Source organism: Crocodylus porosus, unplaced genomic scaffold (assembly GCF_001723895.1).
Source record: "Crocodylus porosus isolate Cpor-Errol unplaced genomic scaffold, CroPor_comp1, whole genome shotgun sequence".
Lineage (NCBI taxonomy): Eukaryota > Metazoa > Chordata > Crocodylia > Crocodylidae > Crocodylus > Crocodylus porosus.
This window is the reverse complement of record NW_017728951.1, coordinates 20,696,277-20,709,829: the sequence shown is the minus strand read 5'-3', so window position 1 is coordinate 20,709,829 and position 13,553 is coordinate 20,696,277. Positions and strand designations below refer to the sequence as shown.

Here is a 13,553-nt window from a genome sequence, read left to right as displayed (position 1 = left end):
CCCACTGCATTGGGGATCACAGGTGCCTGTGTCCCAGCACTGTCCAGGCCCGGGAGGAGGCACCGAGGATCTGACCACGCAGGCGGAGGGCACACCAGCTGTGGGCTGCTACGGGGAAATCCTTATTGTGTGCCTAATTTGGCTCCCAGATCAAATGTTTGGAAGTGGTGGTGTGGAGGGATGCAGATGCCCCCCAGCTCTGCCTTCCAGCCTCCTCAGGCTCCATGGGAGATGTATGGTGTATAACATGGGACAGTAGCACTGTCCATAGCCTTCCCCGCCTCCCTGGCAAATTGACTGCGTGACTCTGGGCCACACTGTGCTCGGACACCCCCTTCACCACCTGTGGGTAGTGCACTGTGTCCTATCTAACGGGGTTTTATCCGGAGAATAATATTACTTGGCTTTGATCTCTCAATTCTTCTCTGGTGCCTCGTGGAAGTGTCCGAGTGCAGTGTTGGCTGGTTTATTATCAGGAGAGGACATGTGCTTGGGGTTTTCATTTTCCTATTCAAAGTCCGCAGCACGTTGGGCAGCTTGCCACCCCTTTGATCTCTCCTCTTGGGTGCGAGCATCCGATGGTGCTGTTATTTCACCCCTTACCCTCCGAGTGGCAGGGTGACTCGGTGGCTAGGGTGCTGGCTAGGGACTGCAGAGGCCTTGCTTCAGCACAGATTCCCTGGGTGACATTGGGAAAAGTCACTTAGTCTCCTCGTGTCTTGGTTTCTCCCCTGTCTGCGCAGGAATAGCACTGGCTTCTCTCCCAGTGGTGCTGTAAGCATAGATCTTCTGCGGTGCGTGGGTACCCTGGTGAGGGTCGATAGCCAGTGACGTTTCCAAAGATGAATGAACAGTCACGGATGCCAGTGGCTGTGTCCTCGTCTCCCTGTGCTGCCTTTGAAATTCCAGCTTTGAACTTTCCCAGGTTGGTGGAAAGATTTGGGATTTCATGCGCAGGTAGTGCTTTTACTGCTTGTATTATGATGGTCTTGGAGGCATCTGCCAAGATGAGGGAGGTGCAAGGTGCTGCGCAGATGTGATATAGCAGGGACCGTCTTACAAGGGTACTATAGCCCAGGATAAGGTACAGAAAGCAAATGCAGGTAGAAAGCGGGATGTCAGACGGGAGTAACAGAGGCAGGCCTCATCCCAAACCTTTCTGTTGATGCGCTTTGCATCAGGCCCGTGGCCCATAGACTGGGTGTTTGTCCATGTCTTTGAGTGTGGTGGCATGACTCTGACTTCCTTCAGCGTGTGATTAGCACTTACATGCACAAGTTTGGGGTCAACTTATTTAGAGAGAGAGAGAGAGCTGCTCAGCATCTCTACTTCCTTTCTACCTCCTCGTTTTCAGTTGGCAATTTCCAGCAGAGGTCAGTTTTGAGGAGGGAGTTGGAAATGGCGTGTGAATTTGTTCAAGGAGAGGCTGGTCCACACTGAAGGGGTGGAAGAAAGCATCGAGGCATTTGCTGGAGGACGTGGTGGACGGGTGATGGAAGGTTAGAGTTGAGGACTGGCATCGGAGAGGACAGTGGGGGCCAGATTAGAAAGGGCCGTAAAGCCAAGAACAAGCAGCTGATATTTGATGTGAAAGAGAAGAGGAGTCAGTGGAGGGACATAAAGGGGTTGGGGCGACCTGACCAGACTGAGAGGACATGGCCAAGGTGAGGAGACGTTGGAACGGTCTGCGTGCACCATTGAACTTCCCAACGTGCTCTCCTCTTTCAGGGTAACGGTATTAATGGGAACAGTGTCTGGGCTACTTGTATACAGTGTTCGTTAGAGACCTTAGCACTGGGAGAGGGGCGGGTGGATAGCTTTTGTGTTTGGTTTGAGGGACAAGAACAGCCTTGCATCTGTGTTTGTATGGTATCGAGAGCAACGAGGTCCTGATGCTGGAGCTCAGAGCAGAGCTTTGTATGGGGTGAAATGGTGGCACAGAAACCTTTGCACTCGGGAGGGAGTCCCCTGGCCTCCAACTGCACTAGCTTGACGGTCCGTATGTACAGTGATTCAAAGCCCTGAACTCGTCCATTGGCATTCCCGTCTGTAGCCAGTATTGCAGCCCCATAGTCTACCTGCAGTGCAGTTTTGACCTACTATAACCTTGTTTTCTTCACTGCATATACTCACCCACTCCGTCTCTATGTGAAGGGTGAGTCTTTGCCCTGAAGCACCTGAGTGTTGCGTTAAATTTTTGGTCAAGACTCTCCTGGGATCACAAGTGTTACTATAATTTTCACCCCTTTGTGGGTGGAGGTTAAAACATCCTGTTGATTTTATAAAGAATACAGCATGTATTTTCCCAGATGTCGCCTGCTGTATGTTGGTAGGCAGTGAGGTATTCATGAAATTGTTGGTTTAGAGAGAATAAATTGGACCTGACCATTGACTTGTTTTGATGCATCTTTCAAGTGCTGTGGTTCAACATATTTTAATTAAATTGAGCTAAACTGAGGACAAAAATGATAGCTCATAAGAAGAATGCTCTGCGACTTGTTCCAAGTTTATTGGAACAGGCTTAAAATAAAGTTACATATTGGAGCATAGCGGCTAACTTGCAAACAGGGGGAGGAATTAGCTGGTAAATGATCGTTGTTGATAGTCATTGTTTCCAGTATTTGGCAAATCATGTCCTATTGTTATTTTGCAAGCTTTGCTAGACTTCTGTGTTAGTAAAGGCAGTGGGAAGCTGTTATTCCAGCCCTTCCCTTTCTAGCTTCATCTTGGTAACCAAGCCAGTGGCTGACTGCTCTCTTACTTTATTTTTTTTTTCTTTGTCAAATTGTTTCTTGAACATCTTATGTAGGAAACTTCTAATTCTCTCTCCATGAGCCCCAGCCAGACGGTCTGAAGTAGGGTCCTTCCTTCCCCTTATTTAAACACTTGTGTCGGATTTAAAACGGCATTGCCAATTAGATTGATTCTGCGTAATGACCGATGTATTGAATCCCTTTTCTGCCATGATCATATATAGCCGTATATATATTTCTATAGCATGTTTTGACTTTTTAAAACTATACTGCATTTTCCTGTTCCCTTGCTGATGTTTAGAAGGAAGTTTGGGAACAAGGGATTTGGGATAGCCAAATAAAACAAATTAAAGCAAATATTCTGGGGCTGCCTTGTCTGGATAGGAATTTGTCTGTACCTGCTGGCCCCTGCTGCTGGTGGCAGATGTCCTTGTGCTTAGCCTGGGTGGCAGCATGCATGTGGACTCGCTTAGTTCAGTGCCTGACCGTGATGCGACTGCTTGTTAGCAATAGCAAGGCCGACTCTACATGCAGTGCTGACAAATATGCAAAGCGACACACTTACACAACCCAGAGAAGCGCACCTTGCCTGTGTAGTCGTAGCACAGTACCTCGATGGTGGCTTGTACCTGTAGATACAAAATGTTCAGGTTATCAAGTGGCCGACGTCTCTTTTTATATAATGCAATAATAATTTTGTTGTTTGATCAGAAGGGTATTCTGTAATTCTGAATATTTGCCTTTAGTTTGATAATCCTATAGCCTGACTTTGTCCTGGTTACTAGCTGACTATCAGAGAGAATCACAGAAAAGTAGGGCTGGAAGGGACCTCGGTAGGCTATTTAGTCCAACCCTGATCAAGGCAGGATCATCCCTATCTAAATCATCCTATCCAAGTGTATGTCCAGCCTGTTTAGAAAACTGCACAAACAATCCTCTTGCACAGGTACCAGGCACAATGTCCCCAAATATCCCCTAATTTGCCACAGGTAAAGCAGGAGGACAAAGGCATTGCCCACGTTTGGCTACTGCAAGGACGGAGTAATTTTGTTAAAATACATTTGAGAGATCATCATCAGAGAAATAAAGATTTTTTTGTTCTAAATATCATTCAGTTGTCAGTTTAGACCCAGTATTTGTTTTGGGGGCTTTATTTGCAGAATCTTGTATTTAAAAAAATTAATGAATACATGTATTATTTATTTTTTTTCTCCATTTGAAACGGGCAGTCTTGACATTCAAATCCAAAGAAATCTTTGTAACACACAGAGCCTAAAGATGAAGAAAACAATAGTCAGAAGTTGTGAAAAATTAAACTACTGTTTCCACTGTGTATTGTCCAGGCTGAATAATTGGGAAAAAAAATCCGTTTGGATTATCTGGACTCACCTGACATTTTAAAAAATGTTTTCAGTTTGCTTCATCTTAACTAGTGCTAGTAGCCCAGGGAGCAACCTAGCAGGATATGTTTGGTGGTTGCCTGAGATTCTTTTGTCTGCATGCAGCTGCAGTGGGAAAGTTAGCACTGCTGATATGGTTAAAAGTCACAGCATAAATATCTTGGCTTGGTGAAACGTCTGTGACCCCTTGCAATTGTGTTGTTTGTCGGAAGGAAGATAGGTAATAAAGAGTCTCCTGTGTGAGAGGAGTAGGGGGAACCTGCTGTTTTAATTTTGTTCACAGCAGTGAGCCAAACTTTGTTCTTTCAGTGCTGCCCTCTATAATTGGCTCGATTATAATATAGGAATTCAGTCCATTGCATATCTTTGGCTTTACAGCTGTTAATGTAATAGCCAGGAAGGGTACAAAGTCTCCTGCAGGAACGTATAGTAAATAAGACTAATAAAATGATCCAAAGAACTTGGGGTCAGGTTTTTAAGGGGTGGGTGTGGTGTGTGAGGGAGGGGACATGTACCCTAGCTCCGTTTTAGGTTGCATGGCCAAATGGGTTTTGCTGGTTTAAGGTCAGTAACTTGTGCGGCCAAAGGTGAACGTCATTTCACATACGCAGGCCAAGGAGTTCGGCGTTACATAGGTAAAAGACACCTGGACTCAATGGGCGTGAAAATCCCCTGCATGCTTGAGGCCAGAGCACTGGGCTGGGGTGCAGCTCCAGTGCCTAATGAAGTACTTCCATGCTCAGGCCCCCTGTGCTGGTTGCAAAGATGAATAGGGTCACAGGATCCACAGAACTGAGACTAGCAGCTCCTCGTCTTCCCCGAGCAGTGCCGCTGTCCAGGCCAGGGTCTATGAGGATGGGACAGACCATGGCAGACGCTGTCCTGACTTGCAGGTGCCATTCCCCTTGCAGCGCAGAAGGCTCCCCTTTAGACTTTCATGTGTGCTGCACGTGCAGGTGACTTGAGTATCTCTAAATTGCTGAGCGCTAACTAGAGGCTACTGTTTGAAACGGGAGCCTGGGGCTTCTGGATTCATCAATGATCAGAAGATGCACAGAAAAGCAGAAGAGCCAGCAGTAACTGCTTCCTTAACCAGGGTGCCGCGTGGAGGGGACCTTTCTCGGGCTTTGCAGAGATTGGCATGCTGACAAATGAAAACGGCTACTCTGGGAGCTTTTTAAGTGTGGTGCGCTGTGCCTTTAAGGGCCAATGCCAAACAAGGACAGTACTGATGTGGCGTTAAAGCCCGTGTTCATCTGTCTGCAAGTCCCAATGATGCCTCGTTAATCTGCAGTCCTCAGGGGCCTCGTTCTGTTAAACTATGTTCTGTTTCCCAAGTGGATGTAGGTTTGTTCATGGTCTTTACTGAGCTTTTAACACCTGGTCAGCCTGCTTTAACCCCCCGCCCGGTTTTCCGTTTTTGAGACAAGCTTAATTATTCCTGGGTTTCCCTTGGAGTGGGTCCTCCAGTCAGTTCCCTAATTGTAGAAATCCCTGCGGGATCCTCCAGATGGGCGGGGGGTAGAGGATAATCTTCTCCGAGCTCCAGAAGAAATGCGATGCCAAATTACAGAAAATAGATCCTTTTTTATTAAATGCTTGACTCCTTTGCCCTTATTTTAAGGTTACCGTATAGTGAAAGGCTGCATTGCGAATTTCAATCCGTCTATATTTTATTTAATTATCCTTAACAACCTCGCTTGTGTTACTAATGCCGAAGATTGTAAGCCCTGGAAGGTTTTTTTAAAACATAGCTTTTTCTGCAGTCGTCATAGATTAGGGGAAAAATAGGCAAGCCTTTTCTTTTGTTTCTAACCAGTTTCATTTCTCAGCAGGAGGTTGTTGCTGCATAGACAGGTATTAAAACAAGGGTCCACATTTTCAGGGCCTATCTAGTGATACAAGTGAGCGCCCTTTTTCGAGGGCACAGATGGCCGACCATAAGCGAGTGCGCGGTGGTGCTGGCATCTCTTGATTGTCAGCAGTGCTGGAGGTGAGGTGGCGAGTCATCGTCGAGCGCCCGTGATGCTTCAAAGCATCTTGAGAGAGGGTATCGCTTGCAAGGAGGGCAGAAAAAATGCTGTTTCCTCATGTCCCTACATAAGTACATCCTGCCTTCGTGGGTCCAAATGCCGAGTTATATTTTGAGTCCTGACAGCACGTGGGACAAATCTAACTAGCCACCCACTGTCTGGCTTGTATGGGCTTGTCTTTCAGAGCAGCTCGCCGCTAAAAATCTCCCAAGTATTTTATGCATGTTAATTAAGTCTCAGAATACCCCAGTGTGAGAGGTGATATCAATAGATGTGCAGACTGAAGCACAGCAGAGGTAAATAGCTTCTCTGGGGCTCCTGACTCTTCATCTGTTCTTCACACCATTTCCTTCCTTTTTGGCTTGCAAACATTTCCCGCCCCCCTTCAATCTGGGGGGCAGATTTCTTGCAAATCTGAGCGAAAGCCCTAGGCTTCCAGATAGCCGTGTGAGAGAGGGGGCAGCGTGGCGGCCGTGCACACCGGTAGCTGCCGGCGTGCTGGGATGCACTGCGGGGAGCGTTTGCAGCTCGCAGCAATTGGACTGTCGTGTGGCGAGGTCAAAGGAGGCTAATCCACATTTTTGTTTCTCTTCCAGGTCTACGCACAATGAACTAGAAAAGAACCGGTAAGTAGCTCGTGAACTGAATTCTAAGAACTACCCGCCCTGTCCATGCAATATGCTTTCATGCTGCCCGTGTCAGCATCGTTTGAGCAGCTTGGACAGCTGTAAAAATTGCCACGCCGCGCCAGGTAGGTTTAAACTCTGGGTGAAGGCCCAAAAGGGTCTGAAAAAGAAGTCCCCCTTCTTTTTCCTCTCCCCCACCCCCCAAAAGGAAGAAGTGACCCAGTTTTGGGACTAATCTGCATGCAGAGTATATGCTTTTCCTTTTCTCCTGACACGCTGAAGTCTGATTGGGTCGCTCTCCGTACATGGGGTTGCTAACGTATCGGGTTTCTCGGGGCCCGGTTCATACGTGTTACCATGATCTGAAGAGCAGCACTTTGCTTTTCTAGTCCCTTTGGCAGGACTGTCCTATTCTCTGTGGCGTGGAGGAAAACGCCATTGTCCGGAGGATCTGAAGTCTGGCTAGCAAAGTGCCCGTGGAGCGCCTTGCTCATAACCTGGCTTAGGACAGAGCCTGTTTATCCTCGAGCAGAGTTTTAGCAAGCCTTGCACTTTTGCGACTTGGCTAGCACTGCTCTATGACTCAACCCTTTTTTAACAGGAGTTATAAAGTAAGATAAATACCATTGAGACAATGGGAGTTAGTTCACATGCAGATCAGATTATGGCATGCTATAGTTAAGGTTGGGTCAGGGTTGGGGTTTCTTTGTCTGTTGGAGCAGTGTGAACTTCCCAGGCTGACTGTTCCTGCCCCGTTGACAGCCCCACTGTGTGTTTAGGGGCGAGCTGGGGTCTGGGGGCGAGGGCGCGGATAAACTTGCCCTGAATATGCTACTGGGGTCTTATTGCCACAGGCCTCCCCATCAGTTAATAGGGGATGGCAGCATTGCAGGGGCGAGGCATAGCTGGTTTGGCCAGGGGTTCATGGGGAACTAACCCAAGCATGAGTCCCTGATCAGACTACCAGAGCATCTCCCACACAGGTTCTCGGGGCTGTGGCACGATGCATGTTGCCCTTGCTTTCCTCACACTCCTGCGGTCTCTTGGGGGTGACAGGGAGACAAAATTGCTATTCCTTGAGGTTTGACCTTTTTGATGCATGGGGAGACTTCCCTGCTGTCCAGCCCCTTCTCCTGGAAGGTTTGAGGAACTACATTTGCAAAATAGTTGCATGCAGGTTCTGGGCAGCTCAGAGGAAGGATGTGGATTTGGCTGGCTGCTTCACTCGCCCATGAGTCTTGATGTTTCCATCATTTCTCCACGCCCAGGTTCTTTTCCGTACTGTGTAAGGGTGGCAGGTACCCAGGGTTGATTGTGCTCTCTGATGCTTTTTGCTGCATGTTTTGCAAAGTAAAAACAAAAAAGGAAACCCCTGAGTGTGAGCCTGAATGACAAGTGCTTTGCCCATCGGTAAGCCTGCCCGAATTCTTGCTTGATGGTTATTACCACACCCTGTTCCCGCCTGTTTTCAGAGCAGAGATTGCTTTCTCCTCCCTGTCTGACTGTCTGCTTTGCAGACATGCCTAACCTGCTGCTGATTCACTTCCCAGTCGCAGCTGTGAATCGGTGAGGTCCAACTGAGTTGTTTTTATTCTTGTCATTCAAACCTAACTATTATTCTAACCTGGAAATGGCAGGTGGATGACAATGGTCGTCCTGGCTGCTGCTTCACTGTATTGCTTGCTTTGCTCTGGTTCAGTTACTGTAGTTACTTCCTGGAAGTCACTGGGCAAACTAAGGCTGAAGGGTGCAGAGAGATGCCCAAGATCCTTCCTGGCATGAGCAAGGTGGACTAGTACTGAGACCGCCTCATTCCTCATCTTTTGCTCTCCGATGCGTCTCTTCTTGCACTGTCTGGGATTATTTCTGTAAAGGAAGTTTATCCTGAGACCATTTTCCTGGTACATGTACTGTTGCTGTCAGTTGGGCTTTCCCTCATCCATTATACTCGTGGCCTAGGCCAGTGGAGCTCCCGTCTTCGTGTGGCTCCGACTTCAGCAGTTGCAGTTGGGACATCTGTCAGGCTGGATAAGGCAGAGGACAGCTACGCACGGGGCTTGGGCACGCCTCGCCTTGAGTCCTGATTTTGACAGGGACTCTCCATGACCTCGGGTGAACTGCTTCATTTCATTGCTTAAGTTTCCCTGTCTTTTAACTGAGGGTCGTGGTATTTATCCGCGTGCTGGAATGGCCATTCGGACAGCAGTTGGAGTACTATTATGTGCTTCACAGCTCATTCCTATTGCTACCAGTGTTTCATCTCTGTGAAGCCTTTTTTTTTTTTTTTTTTTCTTAGTGATAAAAGCTGTTATCAGTTGAATTCGTCTCCACTGTTTCATTTAAACAGAGGTTGCTTTCAGGGGCTTTCACTCCCCTCTTCCTTGCCCCTCATTCCCCCTCGGCTAGGTGCAGTCTTGATCTCCTCCACTCTGCACAGCTTCACTGCACAATTTCTGTCTGGGTTAGAACAAGACCTGCCAGTTATCACCGCTATGATACTGGCCTTGCCCGGGAACTTGTAAATAGGGTTTCAGTTTGGTCATCTCAGTCAGCGTAGCCCAGGCCAAAACATGTTAGAAACTGTGTTAAAAGCTCCCTGTGCTAAACACCCCGTGTGTTGCTCGAGCTACCCCAGGAGCTCTGGCTTGGGCCCCAGTACTCTAATCCAAGACCAGGCTCCCTCCCTTATTGTGTGTGTGTGCTTGTCTTGGATTTGAGTAAATAGTGTTACCTAGTGAAACCATAGGTGGAAGATAGTTGTGGCCAAGATCAAGCAAACACGCTTCGAGAACCCTCTACTCTAAGCAAAGGCAACGTGCCATGTAAGTTGTCACGAGGAGTGAAAATACGTGCATATTGGCGGAGGGCCCTTTTATTTCCCATTTGGATGTGGTTTTTATTAATGGCGTGCACATGGAAGCAGCTAAAAATATGGACAAAAGGCAGAGGCTGTAGTTGTTTCTCATAATTTATTTCCGGTAATTGTGTGGTGAGCTCCATGCTGCTTGCAGCCTCCCGCGTTGTAGAGGGATGGGGATCGCTTCACGTTTCGACTTTCATTATGTTCTGTCTGTAGTGTCTTTACGTTTGTCTCCAGCTCCAGCGTTAGCTGTGATAAAGATGAAAGCCCTGATACTAATGGTTTTGTTGCTGGCAGTTGCTCATTTTGCCTATTATTTGAGATTATTCCTTTTGAGTTTCACTGTTATCTCCATTATTGACACACCCTATAATTTTCAAAATTGTCCACTATTAGGTCCCTGACTCAGTGTTTTTTTCTGTCTGCTTGCAGCAGACTGTCTAGTATGCAGTGAAATTTTCATTTTAACCCATTCAGCAATTAAACAGAGCTGCTTTCAAGTACAGGCAGGCATACAGAGTGGGGGGGAAAAAAGAAAGCCGCCTTCTTGGATCTGCTCTCCAAAAACTTGAGTCAGAGTACAAGGAAATGCATCTAGATTACCCTTGTTCTTCTTTGCTGCCTGAAAGCAGTCGCTAGTTGAAAGAACAAAAAAGTTGTGTTCAAAATATACATTTTCTTTATCCTGAAAGGGCAATGGGTCCATAAATAGTGTAGTGAATCCGATAGGGAAATTGTGGATTGGGTGCCCAAATACTGTGATGCTCAGGGATTTCTCCTTCCTTCCCTGATGTTCTCTGTGGTTCGGCTGATTTAAGAGAATGCCCTGACACCTTTTTATTTTGGGCTTTGCTTGTTTGATTAAAGTTGATTTGCATTTATTAGCTGCCTTTTAATCTTTATGGTGGAAAATCCTAATTTTTATTTATAGTTTCATAGTTTCTAGGGTTGGAAGGGACCTGAACAGATCATCAAGTCCGACTCCCCCCGCCCTGGGGAGGAACGAGTGCTGGGCTCATAATACCCCAGTGAGATATCTATCCAACCTGCTTCTGAAGACCCCAAGGTAGGGGGGAGAGCACCACCTCCCTTGGGAGCCCATTCCAGAGCCTGAGAGCCCTAACTGTAAAGTAATGCCTCCTATATTTAATGCACTTTGATATTTAGCCGTATCTTAAAAATAAACCCAAAAAACAATAACTGCTTCTCCATTGCGGCAAGATGCGACTAATGCAACAATGCCGCTTTCCCACCGGTTATTCAGTGGGAAAGTTTAAAACTGCAGAGAGCCTTCAGTGGTGGTTTTCTTACTCTCTAGTGACTCCAGGCTTCTGTAATATTTTGGTGGCTAGAAGACTTCATGTATATCGGACTGTGATTATAAATTCTGTTTAGCTTTTAACCTTTAGGAAACCAGCTTTAATTTGGTGGGAGTGTGTATATTGGTTTTTATAGCGCAGGATTCATTTTAAGAAAACAAAGTGGTGTTAGCTGGCAGACAAGAAACTACTAATACATAATAACCAAATTCTGAAGTCCAGATGCGTGAAGCCCTTGTTCAGGAGGGCACTGAAAAGTGGCCTTGACAAGCATTTTTGCTTCTGTGGGACTTGAGTATGTATTGAAGTGCTTTCTCTTAGAGATGTTTTCCTGAATTAGAAGTCAAGTAAAAGGATCAGGAGTCTGTTGAATAGTGCCCCGCAGTCTGTTGAATAGTGAAGGACAGGTTAAAGCAGCTCATGTATTTGCAAGAATCTGGGTAGCAGAGGCACAGAGAATGGGAATGAGGAGATCTGCTTGTGAGAGGCAAGGGGATGCTGTCCGAACATGCACACCCCGTAAATCAGAGCGCCGTAGTGATATGCTTAGAAATGCTTTTTCGTTCCTTTAATTTCTCTCATAAATGCTGGCTCCTGAAAAAAGGTGGCCCATTGACAGAAAAGAAACCACTTGTAAAGCTGATTTACAAAGCTGAGCTTTGAAGTTTTATTAGGACAACATTTTCTGAAAGCAGGTTTGCCGCTTCTCAGAATTAAATGTAAACTAGATTTATTCAGAAGGAAGTCCAAGGTTATAAAGACAGCAGCAGTTCTTCTACTTGACATTTTAGTTTCTAGTGTTGCTGGAAGGATGTGGTCACTGTGGCATGAAAAAAACCCAAGCATGGCACTGAGATGACTTCCTTGCCTTTCAGTAAAGTGGCAATTTTGGTAGACCAATATGGTAATAATGTTGCTGCTATTTGTTAGCTGAGTTTTACATCCATTAATAGATGAAGTAAAGCTCGCTAGGTTTTATGATGTAGCTGATCTGGTTTTTAGGGACAAATAAAATTATATCAGCTTCATATTATCATACCCTGTGATTGCCCATCACTAAAACCCAACTGTCATAGGCACAAACCATAGATGCTTCCACGTCTTTCAGTTCACTGTAGAGCACTTGGAAGAGAATTGGTAGCAGTCATTGGTAGCAGGATTATGAGCAGTCGGCCGTGCTCAGAGGTAACCAGGCAAGAAGCAGATTTTTTCTGGTATCTGAAGGAGACCACAAAGCTTTTCTTACAGCCTTGCTCGTTTCTCTGCATGGCCCAAATTCAGGCCTCCTTTCTTTTGTGTCTCTTGGCTGAAGAGCTAGTGGGATTATGGTGCATCAGCAAATAGCAAGAATATGGGAATCCCAGCAGCTGAGCGGGGAAGGAATCCTTAGACTTTGATTCTGCAAACACCTTTTTCTCTCTGTCATCTGATAAGTGGGAGGAAACCTTCAGTGAAACATTCAAGATACCCTGCACCCCTTGAACCTTTCCAGAGAGACCCCTGGTCTTCCCGGGAGCCTGCTACTGATGAGTTGGGAAGACAGAATTTGGGGTCATGTCACCAACTTGGAAAAGTTTTCTGAGGATGAAGGAACCTTTCTTGACGTCTTCATTATATATGCTGCAAGGACAAGAACAGGCAATTGCTGAGTTCAGTTCTTCTCCTCCTGGGCTCCAATATATGTGCCTCCCAACCCTGGCTGGAACAGGGCTTGGAGCCTGAAAGAGGGAGATGCTCCCCTGTTCCTTCCCCCTTTGTAGGCAGAATCTCCTTAGTGACAGGTTTGGACAACTTTAATAAGGAGCCCAGGTGCAGAGAGTGCTTCAAGATGTCAGCTGCATCTGGATCGTAGTCTCTACCTTGCTCACAACTGAAGCGATAAGGCTGGAGCGTTGTCCTACACGCTTGTGTAGTGTTGCTCTAGCCATGGCTGTTTAGTCATGGGACAGTTGGGATCTGTGCTTGGGGGGCAAGGGAGGAGATGGAGAGAAAGTAGATATGGTGGGGAATCTCAGGGAGGAGAGCTGGAAGGTAAAACATGAGATGGAGAAGAAATAAAGTTAAAACTTCAAGCAGGGGATCGGAGGTGGAAATCATGTTAGCAGGGTGGCACGGCAGGGGCAGGGAGTGGTATCTTAGAAAGTGGGGTGGATTTGACTATTTGGGGTGTATGTAATCGGGGCTGCATATGCTTATCATGATGTGATTAGTACAATGGGTTAATTTGCCTGAAATGCCAGAATTCTGGATTTATGGCTTTATCGGGGCTGGACACAAGAAGCAGTCTTCTCACAAACCCATTGCAGTCCAGCTTTAGGTGTGCGACCATAACATTGTACCAGAGTGACTTCTACATTATTTCATGGCTCTTGATTGCAAGACCCTTGGTTATCAGTGTCTCTTCATTATAATATCTTACCTCCTTTTTTTTTTTTAAATCTATTGATTATCAGCAGTCAGATGCTGCAATGATACAGGTGCATCCAGAACATCTATATGGAGTTATAGAATCTTTATTTCCTTAGTCGCTAAGTAGCAAAGCTAAAATTATTCACTAGGAGT

General features: G+C 46.4%; 1 protein-coding gene across 1 annotated transcript in view; it reads left to right on the top strand.

The window, feature by feature from the left end:
* Positions 1-13,553, top strand: part of MXI1 (MAX interactor 1, dimerization protein) — a 52,231-nt gene that overhangs the window by 13,845 nt on the left and 24,833 nt on the right. Inside the window, exon 3 of the mRNA XM_019556071.1 lies at positions 6,783-6,812. Within this exon, the coding sequence (XP_019411616.1) occupies positions 6,783-6,812 (30 nt within the window). The remainder of the gene's footprint in view (positions 1-6,782; positions 6,813-13,553) is intronic.